The sequence below is a fragment of the Strigops habroptila genome, chromosome 9, assembly GCF_004027225.2.
Source record: "Strigops habroptila isolate Jane chromosome 9, bStrHab1.2.pri, whole genome shotgun sequence".
In the NCBI taxonomy this organism is placed as follows: domain Eukaryota; kingdom Metazoa; phylum Chordata; class Aves; order Psittaciformes; family Psittacidae; genus Strigops; species Strigops habroptila.
The window spans coordinates 10285386-10298971 of record NC_044285.2 but is presented as its reverse complement, the minus strand read 5'-3'; the positions used below and the strand labels follow the sequence as shown (position 1 = coordinate 10298971).

The window sequence follows — 13586 nt, the reverse complement described above, 5'->3', positions numbered from 1 at the left end:
GTTTCTTTATATTAAGCAGAGATAGCAAAACTCACTGACAGGCACAGGCCACTGCTTTGCGCAGCAACATGCTGACATGCAAGGCTACATGTCTAACCCTGAGCAAGGCATCCCTCTCCTCTGTAGAGAATTCCGAGTGTGAATGCTTGTCCACCCACACCCTGACAGACAGAAAGAAACACAACACAGAAGCAGTATGAAGGAATTAGTACTGTGATCATCCAAGGGAAAAAGTCGTCGTCAAGGAATAAGTGGGGGGTACAGGTTAAATCCTCTGGGGAGATGGAATTTTTGTTTTACACAGGATCCAAAGCAGAATACAAAGACATTTTAACATCCCTGTGCTAGCAGTCTACTGCCTAAGCTCTCCCCCATGGCTACAGCAGACACTGCTTCTCTATCCAAGAGGATAAGAGCATACAAGTACCCACTTGGCAGTCTGGAATCCCAGCCTGGTTGGTGGGATTCCCTGAACTAACCCTCTGAACTAACACCGAACACTGTCTGTTCAGTGTGGTTCTTCTCTCCTGCGACAACAGGTTTGCAAACAGTAAGTAATGGAAACCTGCACTTTCCGTGTGGGAGGTCCTGGGACATCCTGACTAAGGACACATGATAATGGGTTATTACAAAATGCCCATGCATGTGATGATGGCTTACAGGGACTGCCTGAGCCATGCCTCCTCCCAAAGGTGTGACAACGTGCTGCTCATCAGAGTACCATGCTTTCATCGACCCCTCTTCTGTTCAAGAGTCAGTGAGATTATACTTACTGCTGCTCTGGAGACATGGCTTAGAAGGATTCACTGCTGCTGCTTTCCCTTCAGAGGGAAGGGCAGACACTCATTGAAACAACTACAAAAGATTAGTCAATCAAACCATGCCTTCTGCTAAAGCTCTTATTGACAGCTGCTACCCAGCCCTGCTGGGTGGTGAAATAGTCAGTCTCTGGGGTACCACTCCCAGATCCATAGGGAAAGCTGTCCTTTTGGAGTATGAAACCTTTGCACGTACTAACAACAACGCCCCTCTGGGCTAAAGCTGGAAGATTGGGTAGGCACCATTCTTATGTGGGGTGCTGGGAATACTAATCCTTCCACTCCCCAATGTCTCATGGATACATCTCTTGTGGCACAGGAAGGACAATAAAGGTCTGGGTAGCAAATAATCCTCTAGGATTTTCACGGTTCCCTGTGCAGTCTTCCAGCATGACACACATTCTGTCTCTCAGGTGCACCAGAAGTTGACAGTTCTCCTCTGGTGCAGGCAGCCCCTGGGGCCATGCAGGGACTTTGGCTCCTTCCCCTACCCAGGCAACTCAGGCTCCCGCTGCTCAACAAGGATGTGGCAGAGCTGAGCAGTTTCCATGGTCTCCATGGTTTCACGTCTCTTCAGAAACAGATCAACTCTCATCATCTTTGTTTGAACAAGACTCTCAGCTTTACTGTACAATTAAGTGCAACACGTTCTGTGCTGACCAGTGCTACCGCACACAAAACAAAGAGCACAGAACCTGACTGATTCCAGTGAAGAATTTCAGTCATCAAGAAAATTGAAGGATGGAGAACACAGAGAGAGGACATAAAGCTGTATTCACAAATTGCCTTATTTTTTCCGGCACTGAAATCCCTTCCTCAACACTGTCTGGCAACTGACTCAGCCATCTTGTACTGTAAAAGCTCTTGCTGGATGGGCAGAAAGATAATTATTTACTTGCTCTGTATGATCATTGTTATTCCATGTTAGTTTAAGGTCAAAATGTTTACAGGATTCAATGTACGCAGAGGTGCAAAGAGTATATTTCATCTACAGCAGCTGCTTTAATCTCAACTTGCATTCAGACATTTATGTTTCTCCTGAGTTATGTCCCATGTCCCATTGCTTTAGCAGCGCTGTTATCCTGAGCTACAGGAAGGCAGCAGACAACACAACTCTTTACACCAGAGTACGCCACTGTTTGATTTTTACATAGCAATTTCTACTGTGCAATAGTTGTGACACATTTTTACAAATGTTACCTTTTTTGGAGGGGTAGATTTTAACTTCAAATTGCAGAAAATAATCAGACAGAAACACATACTCTGTTTTCATTTTCTGGAAAGATGCCCACATAAACACTTTTACATTGAATAGAGCACTAAATGCTATACTTTTAATGTTTATTGTAAAACCCCAAGCCTGTTATGCAGCCCAACCAATGTTATTCTTGAGAAGTAAAGAAGGAAGAGTGAAGGAACCAAACATCTCAAAACCATATCAGAAGGACACAGTGAACCTGTGTTTCTCTGGCCAGTTCGGCCATAACACTTGTCTTTCACAGCAGTAACTGGAACTGTTGCTACCCCACAAGAACATCACAACAGAAAATATGTCCTGGACTCAGGCTGTTTTAAATATGCTCTCCCAATTGCAATAGTATCAGATGGCAGTAATTTTGGACCAGATTTTGATCCCCTTATTCATGCTGGCAAGCAGTCGCCTCCACAAATAGATCCACTGACTCCCATGTTAGTAACTGATTGTCAGTGTGAGTAAAAAGATCACAGTCCTTTACCCCACTTTAATATTCAGGCTGTAGCAGGAGCAAAAAAATGTATTCCAACAAATCTACTATTTTTCAAAGACTCCGTAAAATCATTCACCTCCTGAAAGGCAACACATGCATCTGTACGTGAAGGGAACACCTCATTTACCAACACAATATCTGGACTGTAACTAAAATAATGGCTACCAAAAGAAAAACTTGCCACAGACCCTGAGTGCTGACCTTAGCATTCAAATACTCTCTAATAGGGCAGGGACTACAGCCAGCTTTCAAGTGCCTTTATATGGGTATCCAGAGAGTAAAAGTAAAACGCAACTTAGGTGTTCATGATAAAGATTCTGAGTTATGCCAGCCAAGAACCAAATGTACAAGTCACCGGAGATTTAAATGTGGAATGTAAATCTGCTGCCATGAATTCACTGGTTTATGAGCTAATTTTGTACCATACAAAGTAAACAACACAGAGCCATGAAGACCTTTCCACTGGAATACTCTGTTTATGTGGTATTTTGAGAAAGCCAAAACAATTCACTATTTAACAACAGAGGACTGTCGTGTGACTCTTGAGCTGAGCAAACTCTGGGATGGGCTGTCTTAACTAATATATTATTAGTTAATTAGTATTAGATAATAAAACTCTGAGGTTAATGCTTTTCATTTTTCTGGGGAAGGAATCAGCCAAAGAACAGCAGTGAGAGAAAGAGCTTGAGAAACACATAGTGGCAGGATGCAATTCTTAAATGTGGCTGAGTCTGAGGAAGCTAATGCTCTTCTGCTGAGAGTCTCTGTAGCCCTCAAGAATAGTTGAGAAACTAAGGGATGGACTGAAGAAAAGAAACCAGCTTTGTCAACCCCAGGGATAAAAAAAATCACAAGTTGAGCCTTTGAACAGTATGAAATTGGCTGAAAAAGTATCATAGCTTTGGAAGTACTTTTATTTGCTCTGGGTTTGAGTCTTTAGAAAGCCATCACTTCACATGTTCAAGCTTTCTTCTATCACCTGGAGGTTAGAAATTTCACTAAAAAATACAGGTGAAGATGCTTCTGCAATGGTTTGGCTTCAGCCATTAGCCCTTCAAGCCCTTCATTACCATAATGCTGAGGGTAAGAATGCAATTAAAAGGCAAGTTTCCCTCTGATCTGAAGAGGGAAGATGTGTCTTCACCTTGCAGTCCATAATAAATAAAAGCATAAAACATAATGACTACCTCATTATTATTAGTAGTATTAAGAGAAAAGCTTCTTGTGTCCTCTAGGCAGCTCTTGCACAGTCAGAGACACTGGAGGTGCAGAGCACAGGACCAAGGGCTCTCGGGAACACAGGCTGTGGGGAGCTGAGCCCTGTGCCTTCCACAGCCCTTACCAGCTCCACCACAGGCATCTTCTAAGCAGCCACTCATGGTGTCAAAACCAGGGGAATGAAAATTTTCCATCAAGGGCTCCGAACTCCCGTTTTTCTGGTCTCTTTGCCTTCATGGTACCTTTCTGCAAGCTATTTTAACACATATGCTGCCCAGTGCGAGCGCGGGGCCGGCCCAGCCCTGCCGTGGTCCATGTTGGTGTGTTCCTGGCGCCATCTCATGGCAAGAGAAACGCCCTGAGCGCGATCCTCAGGACAGGGAAGCGCTGGGTCTGTGTTTGTGTGTGTCTGCACTCCTGTGCTGCGCTGGCGAGGAGGACGGAGCCCATCCTCACACTGCGTGTTGGTGGTGCAGTGCTCTTCTCACAAGCTTAATCATTTTAAAGAGACCATAATCTCATCCATGGTGGCGTCTATTAGACATGCTTCTGAATTCATGCCTCTGAACAAGAGGACCATACCCCAACTCTGCAGGCACGTGTTGGCCTTTCCCGACCTTCCTTCCTACAGAAAAGAAGTCCAAGCTCATGGGCGCAGGAGCTCAATGCCTCCGGTGCACTCCCAGTCTGGATGTCCAGCAGAGCGTGGCTGCGGGACAGCAGCTCCGTGCCCCAGGAGGTCAGTGCACACACACACTGTGTGAATGGATGTTCTGCTCCAACTGGAAAACACAATCTGATTACTCTTTCCCCAAGCGCTTGTGCCTGATGAAGGCACATATTCTAAAAAGAGACTGGTCTGGCTTTGAGGATGCCAGGAGATGGAGTGTCCCCTCCCGGTCCTAAAAGAGAACTGCACTACTGACAAAATCTAAAGAAACACTGAAGAGGATTTACATGTGAAATGCTGATTCTGTGGCAGAAACGCCCAAGATGAAATATCTGGATCAGGACGTGATTTCTCCAAACTTATCAGTGCTTATATATCAGGCTGCCCTTAAAACCATCTCTCCATCTCTTTTTAGTACATGCTACTAAACCTCCACCTTTGCCTATGTTAAATGCATCCAAGACCTAGTTAAAGACTTTGCTTAACTCTAGTTGAAGTTCAAGTGTGATGCGAAGCCCGAGTGCAGAAGTCAGAGCAGAGTCAACTCCTCGCATGGCTGCGACAATGCTGATTATATTTCCGTGAAGTTGGTGCTGACAGGAAGGACAGACTGTTGGTATTTCAGCACAGAGTCTAAAATATCTGCAATCCTGCAAACGCTGAAGAGCAGCACCATGCTTCTTCCAGCACGCTGGACTCTGCCTCCAGGGCTTACAAGCATGGCACATACAGACAGAAGAGCTATATGAATGTCACCAGCTACAAAGGAAACATCCTACGTGACTTTTTAGCCACTGAGTTTACAACTGACCAAACTCATAAGCATTTGGTCCTTACATGGAGAACATGACTGAAGTTCACAGCCATACCCACTGTTGCTGATACAAACACAGGAAACAAAGCAAGCTCTCATAGCAGCCCTCCAATATCTGAAGGGGACCTACAAGGAGAGGGAGCCTTCATCAGGGACTGTAGTGACAGGACAAGAGATAATGGGCTTAAACTTAAACAGGGGAAGTTCAGGTTGGATATAAGGAAAAAGCTCTTTACTGTGAGGTGATAAGGCACTGGAACAGGTTGCCCAAAGAAGTGGTAAATGCTCCATCCCTGGCAGTGTTCAAGGTCAGGTTGGACAGAGCCTTCGGCAACATGGTCTAGTGTGAAATGTCCCCGGCCTGTGGCAGGGGGGTTGGAACTAGATGATCTTAAGGTTTTTGCTCACTCAAACCATTCTATGATTCTGTGATTCTGTGAACCTCTGCCACCTCAGATGGACCTTATGGCCTGTTTTCTCACTCAAATGGGAGAGGCTCAGGGAGAGGCTTCCTGACCCTGCAAGCCACATATTGAAGTCTTTTAAGGTGAAGAGCCACAAAACACATACACTGTACCACAAAGAGACAGGGGGAAAGGAAGCTCTGGGGGGAGTCTCTAAGCAGCAGATGAGAGCAGCTCCCCAGAGGTTGTTCTGTGAGAAAGGGTGGAGGCTGAGCACGCGGCTGGGTGCTGAAGGCACCTCAGCAATGTCAGAGAGAGCCTGTGCTGGCTGGCTTCCTCTCACACCTGGGGATTCGTGTCACTCAGCAGCTCCTGTGACAGCCCAGCATGGCTGCTGGCCATGAGGCAGGGCCTTGGCATGGGAACCACACGAGAACTGGTTCTGAGATGGAGCTGCAAGTGCTGGAGCAGGAAGGCTTGTGCTGCTCCAGTGTCTGAGAAATAGCAGTGGTTGTTAAAGGTGGCTGATGATTAACCAATTCCCATGCCAATTTCTCTGCTCGGCAGCCTCCTTTCTATTGTTGTGGTCGCAACAAAATAATACTGACACGAACACACAAGTGAAACAAACATCCAAGTCATATGAAGCTGCTCTGGAGCAGGCCGTGTATCCCCTCCTTGGAAAGTCATCTCCCAAGGCAGGATCTGCCCTGAAACCTGCGGCATGCAGCCTGTAATGTGCACATAAACCCTCATGAACTCCAGAGAAGTCAGTGGGACTGCACAAACATTAAACAAGTATGAAAGGATAAGCAGGCTCCCACTGTTTAGTGAGCCAAAAGGCATTATGCAAACAGTCTGATTCTGCTCTCACATCCATTTTGCATCATTCCAGCTCATGATTTTCAATAGTTCCTCTCAGCTGACATCCATGCAAGTACTGGACCAAAAGTAATGTGTATAGTATCTTTTCCTATTCAGTCACTTCTTCAGAGAAAAATTTGTTCCAGTACAGGGACCAGTCTCATGTTTCTGTTCTAGACACATTCTGAGCACCAAAATGCAATGTAAAAAGATCTCATGTGGCATGCACAGGTCACTGCTATTGCCTTTCACCCCTGGCTCTGCAGCCCCCCCACAGCAAACTGCATGGGACATGAATGACATTAAGAGAAGATTACCCCTTCACTGGTTTTCTGCAAATCTGAAGAAGTGTTTCTTGTGTCATTGCCTGCGTCCCCAGCATCAGAGCTGCTCTTATTTTCTTCCTCTTTGCAGTCCTTATCATCTTCATCTCCAGGAGATTTCCGTGACTGCTTGGAGGATTTCTGAAATGATCAATAACAAAGTTAAAAAGTAAAAACTGAGCTTCAGTCATAGAAAAACACTTTTGAAATGCACGTGGAATGCTGTCTGATCATGTGGTTCCCTGCTCAAGGTGAATATTGGGGAGGATATGTGGGGTGAAAGGTGTTTTTCAGGTGAAGTAGTTGGAGTTACTGCCATCGCTGAAACAAAAGGAGAAATTCTGTGTTCAACATAGGCTGGCGGCGCAATTGACTGTAAGACAGACACAGTAATAGGAGATGGGTATTAGTGTTGGGTCACCTGTAGGTTTTGTTAGTTAATGAAACAGATGGTGCCAGCTTGACAAAAGTTTTGATTAAACACAGAGATGTAAAATGAGAATAACATTAGCAGAGCTGCTTTCCATACTTTTTTTAGTGCTGTCAGCTTTAATATATTAACATTAAAGCCATGTGGAACCAATACATCTTTTCTGCTCCCTTTATGTTATGCAATTCTACAGTACAAAAGGATAAATTGTGGCATTAAGCCACCATTTTCCTAATCCTCTGTTTGCCCAGAGTCTTCTGGAAAGAAGATGGTAGAGCAGACCTGAATTTCTAATGTAAAACACACAAAGGGGGTGAAATTACTTCATACATTTTGTTCAGTGGGTGAACCACGAAAATTCCTGCTCTCCCCAAACTGAGCCTGGATCAGATTGTTTACTTGCTTCTCATTTAATTTAGTTTTCACTTTCAGAGAAGAACATGAATGTGACTGAATGTGACTCTGCCACATTTTCCACATTTTTTTAAGCAAAGTACAGACCTAGAGGCACACACAGAACTGGAGGAAGTGACTATAATGTTGCTCCCTTTCACCCAGGTGACAAGTGAGAAGCGTACCTGACCCCAAAGGTGTCCCTATGCAGGGAATTACATTCACCAGCCATTATGAGACTGTCTGAGACATGTTACTCTTAGCTTCCTCATCTGACCTGTTACTTAGATCTTAACAGGGCTGGCAGGTACTACAATGCAGGCCTTTCATCTACAAATTGAGTGCCCTCCTCCCTGCTTAATGAATTAGTTCTTCCTTCCCTCCATTCTGTATCCTGTGCTGAAGTATTTTACACTCAGCTACAACAGGAGCAATTGAGCACACCTGACCTACCATATCTTTTACCATGGCATCTGGGGCACTCGCACTGGAGACGGAGAGAGAAGCTTGAATTCTCCTGGACAGGAACCAAACCCGAATTCATGTCTCCCAGGAGGTACACTTCTAAGGTTTTTTTTGCTCCTCATGGGGAAATACTTAGCTAAGATGATCAAACCAACCAATCCATCTTTGCCTGGATTTTCTTTCCAGCCCTTTTGAATTCTTTCCCATACTTTCACCCTCTTCTCAAAGTGTCGGCAGTAGGACAGGGCAGAGTATTTCAACTGCTCCCTCACCAATGCTGTCACAAAAGCAACAGCACTTCCCTTTGGCTTTTTGAACACCATTGTTATGGTACTGGAATCAAAATGCTGAAGAAGAAAAAACAGATTGCCATGAGGTGGACAGTATTCTAATTATAAATGCACACGGGTGACAACGGAAAAGCTCAGAAGACAACCTTTGAAGTGTAGGATTTTTTCCGTTTTGAGCCTGCTTTTTCATTCTTTCTTTTTCCTTTTCCATCCTCTTCTACCCGATCACCTTCCTCCTCACTGCTGGCATCTGCTGTATTTCCTCCTTCTCCTTCAGTTTCTGATGAGCTCTGTTGCTGAATTGCCTTTAAAATAACAATAATAATATAAACAGTAAAAAACCCCACTAAAATCTATTACTTAATTTTTGTTCCGTATTGAAGATAGAAATACTGGTAACAGGCAGCTTCCACTTCAATCACTATAGTCAGGAAGAGCTCAGGTTATTCTTGCAATTACCAGAAAAAGCGCTGCAAGGGCAATTTTTTCAGACACCACTTGAAAGCAGTTATCACACACAGGTTCTGGGATAGCATGTTCTGAAGGGGTTACACAGAAACAGAAGATCCAATAACAAAAACGTGTTTGCCAGAGAATGAAGGGTTGCTCCGTGCAGAGACCTGGCCCTACTTTGGGCAAAACTATGGAAAATTTTAGACTTTGGCTGCAATAGGAGAGACTTAAGAGAGAAAATGGCTGTTACAAACCCCCCCCCAAATGGCAAGATTCTGTGTTAGGAAAAAGCAAACACTGATCAGAAGGCTGAGAGCTCTTTGACAGTCCATCACCCACAGACTATTCACTAGAGTTTTTTTTAAACCCCCAAGTGTATGCAAAACATCTGTAGGGCTGAAAACGCGAAACAGGAACCGAGAGGGGCAGCAGCTTGCTTGCAGGTGGTCCATAACTCTGGTTTGTAAGGTTTTGTGCTAATAATGTAATAGGTGTTTGCCTTCTTTTGGAGGTGATTTCTGCCTTCAAAGGACCACATTTTTTTAATGAGAAAAGTTCTTTGGTTTTACCCAGCCCACCAACTACTCTTCTCCCCCTCCGGCTTCACTGACTTCTTTGCTCCGGACATCCTACAGGGAGAGCTGTTGTACAGCAGCAGATCCTATCTAGTAGCAGCAGCTTAAACTTGCACCTTCTCACCCCTCACATCTTTGGCAGTGGTGTCCTACGTGTTATACATTACCAATGTAAAAATCAAAAGTGCAATGACCTTACGGTCCATGTAAATTACACTGAACCTGCTATAAAAATAAACAACAGAAAGAAGTCAGAAATTATTCATGTTTATACTGCAGTAAATAAAACCTTCCATTTTTAATTCAACTAAATCTGCTGCAGAATTTTCCACTTCACCACCCCAGAATATCACAAAATGCAGAGGGCTCTGCAGTATGATTAAAGTTCAATTTGTCACAGAGTGCAAGACCACAGTTGTCTTTACATTACACAATTACAAAAGCTGTGAAACTTCCTAGCTCCACCAAAACCAGGATGTTCCACATCACTCATACCATGTTTACATTGACAAGAACTCCTCAGAGAAGAAAACAAGAAAGACGAAGAATACGATTGAAAGTCATTTACCTGATATCCAGTAAACTTTACTCCAGGGTTGTTTTCTATTTCCCACAGGCCTTCATTAAATCCTTTTCGCTTGTTTGACTTTCCAAACTTATCTTTATATTCTTTATATGGGAAAAGGTCTTTGGGCCCCAGGAACGCACTGCATTTTAACAAAGGTAACATTCAAAAAAGGACTTAAATTCCTCCTCTTCAAAAAAACCACCCCCCATTAACAGTGCAGATGTTTTCCCTATTCTTCTGCTCATTCCATCATTTCTTTTCAGTTTTATTTATTTGTTTATTTATTTATTTAACACACTGGCTTTGCGTTACTGCTGTGAGTCTGATTTAATGCACTGGCTCATCATCCTGATGTTTGATGTTGCAAAATCATGCTGGGTCTCTCTAGAAACAACTAAACCGAGCCTCATTTATTGTATTAACTACTGCTGGGAACTGGCACTGGAACAGTTTATGAAAGGGATTATATGACGTAATTGCCTGCGATAGCAAGGGACCAAACTTCCAATCCTATGTGTTACAGATCCAGAAAGGCCTAGAAATACCATATAAAAAGTTAAAGCACACGAGGAGTGCCTAGAACCCAAGAGCCAAAACTTACTCCTTGTACTAAGGGACAGAAAAATCAGTGGCATTCATTATTATCTATACTGCCAGTAAGCCTGGGAGCTTCTTTCTTGGAATAAGCCCCCCACTTGCTAGATTCTGTGCAAATACAATAAAAATGCTCTCTGTCCCAAAAATCTTATAATTTCATATAAGACAGGAAACAATGGGTGAATATAGGCAGATGAGTAACACGAGGAAACAATGAGACACACAGGGTGCTGTGGCTAAATTGTTTTTCAAACAGCACAGCAAAGGAGGGATTTTGTGCTGTGCTGCTGTGTAAGTCAGCTCTGCACTGGGCCAACTAATGTCAGGCACAGGCACCACAATGCAGGGAAAAATAATTACAAAAAGAAAGAAGAGTGGTGGTTTATCCTCTTTCTTTCCACATACTTCACAGTAAAAGTCTAACTTCTTATATAAAACTGAAGAAAGCATAATTTCCTTTTCACTGGGTATCTATATCCAGTGTGTTTACTCTGCTCTGTATTACAGTACTGGGATGGCTAATTGTAAGTTCAATTAAAAATAGTGAAGGCAAAAAACTCTTTTCATTCCCACATGGAAGATTCTATGTCACCAGTGACTGGAGATGAGCAAGTCACAGTGTCCTTCACTATAATCACTGTCCTACTTTCTTGATGATCTTTGCAATTAACATTAACTCTATGGTCTCCATTACCAGGGGATTGTGGAGCTCCACCATCTACAACATGCTTATTCTCATACATCACCATGGGGTTGGGAAGTTGCCCTTTTTTGTAGATGGGCTTCTGAAGCACAGAGATTTGCCCAAGGTCAAACTCAAACTGATAGCAGGGTACCGAGGAAAACCCAAGTCTCTTCAGTCTCAGGCTAATATCTTAATCACAGGATCATATTTCTTCCTTGCTGTAAACATTATTTCAGATCAATGCCCGATTTATGCCCTGATTCTTCCCAGCTCTTATGAATGTGCAAAGTTTCATTCACTTAATTCATCCCACTGGCAAGAAGTTTGCCAGTACGGAGCCAACTGGTGGCTAAAGGCATCGGGTGACACATCTCAAGGGAAAGAGCTTCCCTTGAAGTACACAGGAGACAGAATGGTATCCACACTCAGTTGTCTCATTGAGAAATATCTCGGTTATATAATTATAAAGCCAAGAAAGCTTTTCTACCTGAAAGCCAAACAGTGATTTCCAAACTAACAGATGTCTTGTTAATATTAAAGGCTCCAATAAAGTAAGGGATCTGAATAAATTATCTTACCTATGCTTTTGCTAATGCTAGATGTCTCCTTGTTGCCAAAAATACAAAGAGTTCTAACACAAATAACAGGAAAACCGTATGAAACTTATCCTGAGCTACCTTATTTTAGCTCTTTTATGTACAGTAAACACTGAAAGACTGCCTACATCTTTGTTTGAAACTCGTCCATTGCCACTGAGGGGGTGTAAGAGTTTCCACTGCTCTGCTATAAAACCAAGGAGCTGCAATCTACAGCTCATTTTTAATAGCTATGCTTTTTAAATTGTTAAGGTAGCAACTACAAACTGTTTTCCTGTTTCAGATGTCACCATCAGACCATGGGCTAACAAAATCCAAACCAAAGAGATTACCAGTTTGGGATTCATTCGTTTCAGAATAAAAGTGGTCAGAGGTTTTTCTCAAAATATTTCTCAAGGAAAAACTGTTCCCTTATGAAATAAAATTACATTTTGGTTTCTGATTTTAAAGCATAAAAAATTTACTTGAACTTTATTCTTTTTAGATTATTTTTTGACAGTAGTAGTAGATCACAATATAGCAAAGTATCAGGTTGTTTCCTTACAGCAATAGGAAGAAATACTTTAACTAGAGAGAGGCTATTTTAATCTTTATTAAGCAGAAACTGCCTTTAAAGATTTTTTAAAATAAAATGGGATGTATGAGCGATGGGGTTTATGTTCTAGAATAATCCTAAAATTAAAAAATAAATAATAGGATTTTAGTAAAGCTTCAAACCTCTAAAATTGAATTTAAAATGTAATCAGAATTTAATTTTTTAATTTTTCAATTTTTTAAGGAATTCTAGAAAACACATTGCCTGCAAATAGGGAAGGAAAAGTTTTAAGATGTAAATATTTCACACAAGATGGAAACTGTGATTTAACTACCTCAAACATCTTAGTTTAAAATAGAGGCATGGACATTATAACTGTGAAACTCTGTAGCAATTACTATGAGACCTAACTTACCCTTTTTGTTCTGATTCCTTTGTTTCCCTATGGGCTCATCCAGCTCAATTCTGCTGTCACTTCTGAGAGCTCCATCCCACAATATTCCCAGCACAAATCTCACAGGAATGCATATACTCTAAAGCTATGGGAGGACTGTGTGAGACTCTGGGGTCTGCTTCATTTCATTTTATGAATTACCAAGCGAGTTCTCACACAGGACATGAACCCAAATGTGTCTGAATGCAACAGCCTGATCTCTGCTATCAGGTACATCCAAGTAATAAAAATTTGCCCCTGCATCTGAATTTAGATGATCCTTTAATAAACTCATGCCAAGACTTTTCTTTATGGGAAACACTGGCACTGGTAATTATTTCTGCTTAGACCATGATATATCATCCATGCAGCAGTGTTCCCACCTACTTTCAGGTTTCACTTCCTTGTGTTAACACAAACGAGTTGGGCTCCTAGGACCTGTCTCCCAATGGCTTCAGTCAGGATTTGTTCCAATAAAATCAATGGAGATGACATTAGCTGCAATGGAAGAAGTCATTTTCAAAGAAAAGATCATGTTCATTCACTTACGTTTCATGAGTCCCAAAAAAGAAGATGGGGTATTTATTTGCTGGAGGCTTCACAGCTCCTTCAGGGAGTTCATCAATCTGTGAGACAGAAACGGAAAAAGGATTATTCCCTAACGTGGTGTCCCTCATCCAAGAATCCCTACCAAGTCATGGAAGTGC

General features: G+C 42.5%; 1 protein-coding gene across 2 annotated transcripts in view; it reads right to left on the bottom strand.

The window, feature by feature from the left end:
* Window positions 1-13586, bottom strand: part of HDGFL3 (HDGF like 3) — a 39757-nt gene that overhangs the window by 3025 nt on the left and 23146 nt on the right. The window contains exons 2-5 of one of the 2 annotated variants that reach the window (XM_030498742.1): window positions 13429-13505; window positions 10034-10172; window positions 8584-8742; window positions 6854-7000 (exon numbers count right to left, since the gene is read on the bottom strand). In XM_030498742.1, the coding sequence (XP_030354602.1) occupies window positions 6854-7000; window positions 8584-8742; window positions 10034-10172; window positions 13429-13505 (522 nt within the window). Of the gene's footprint in view, window positions 1-6838; window positions 7001-8583; window positions 8743-10033; window positions 10173-13428; window positions 13506-13586 lie in introns of those variants that run through there. The other variant, XM_030498741.1, reaches the window with a different exon arrangement.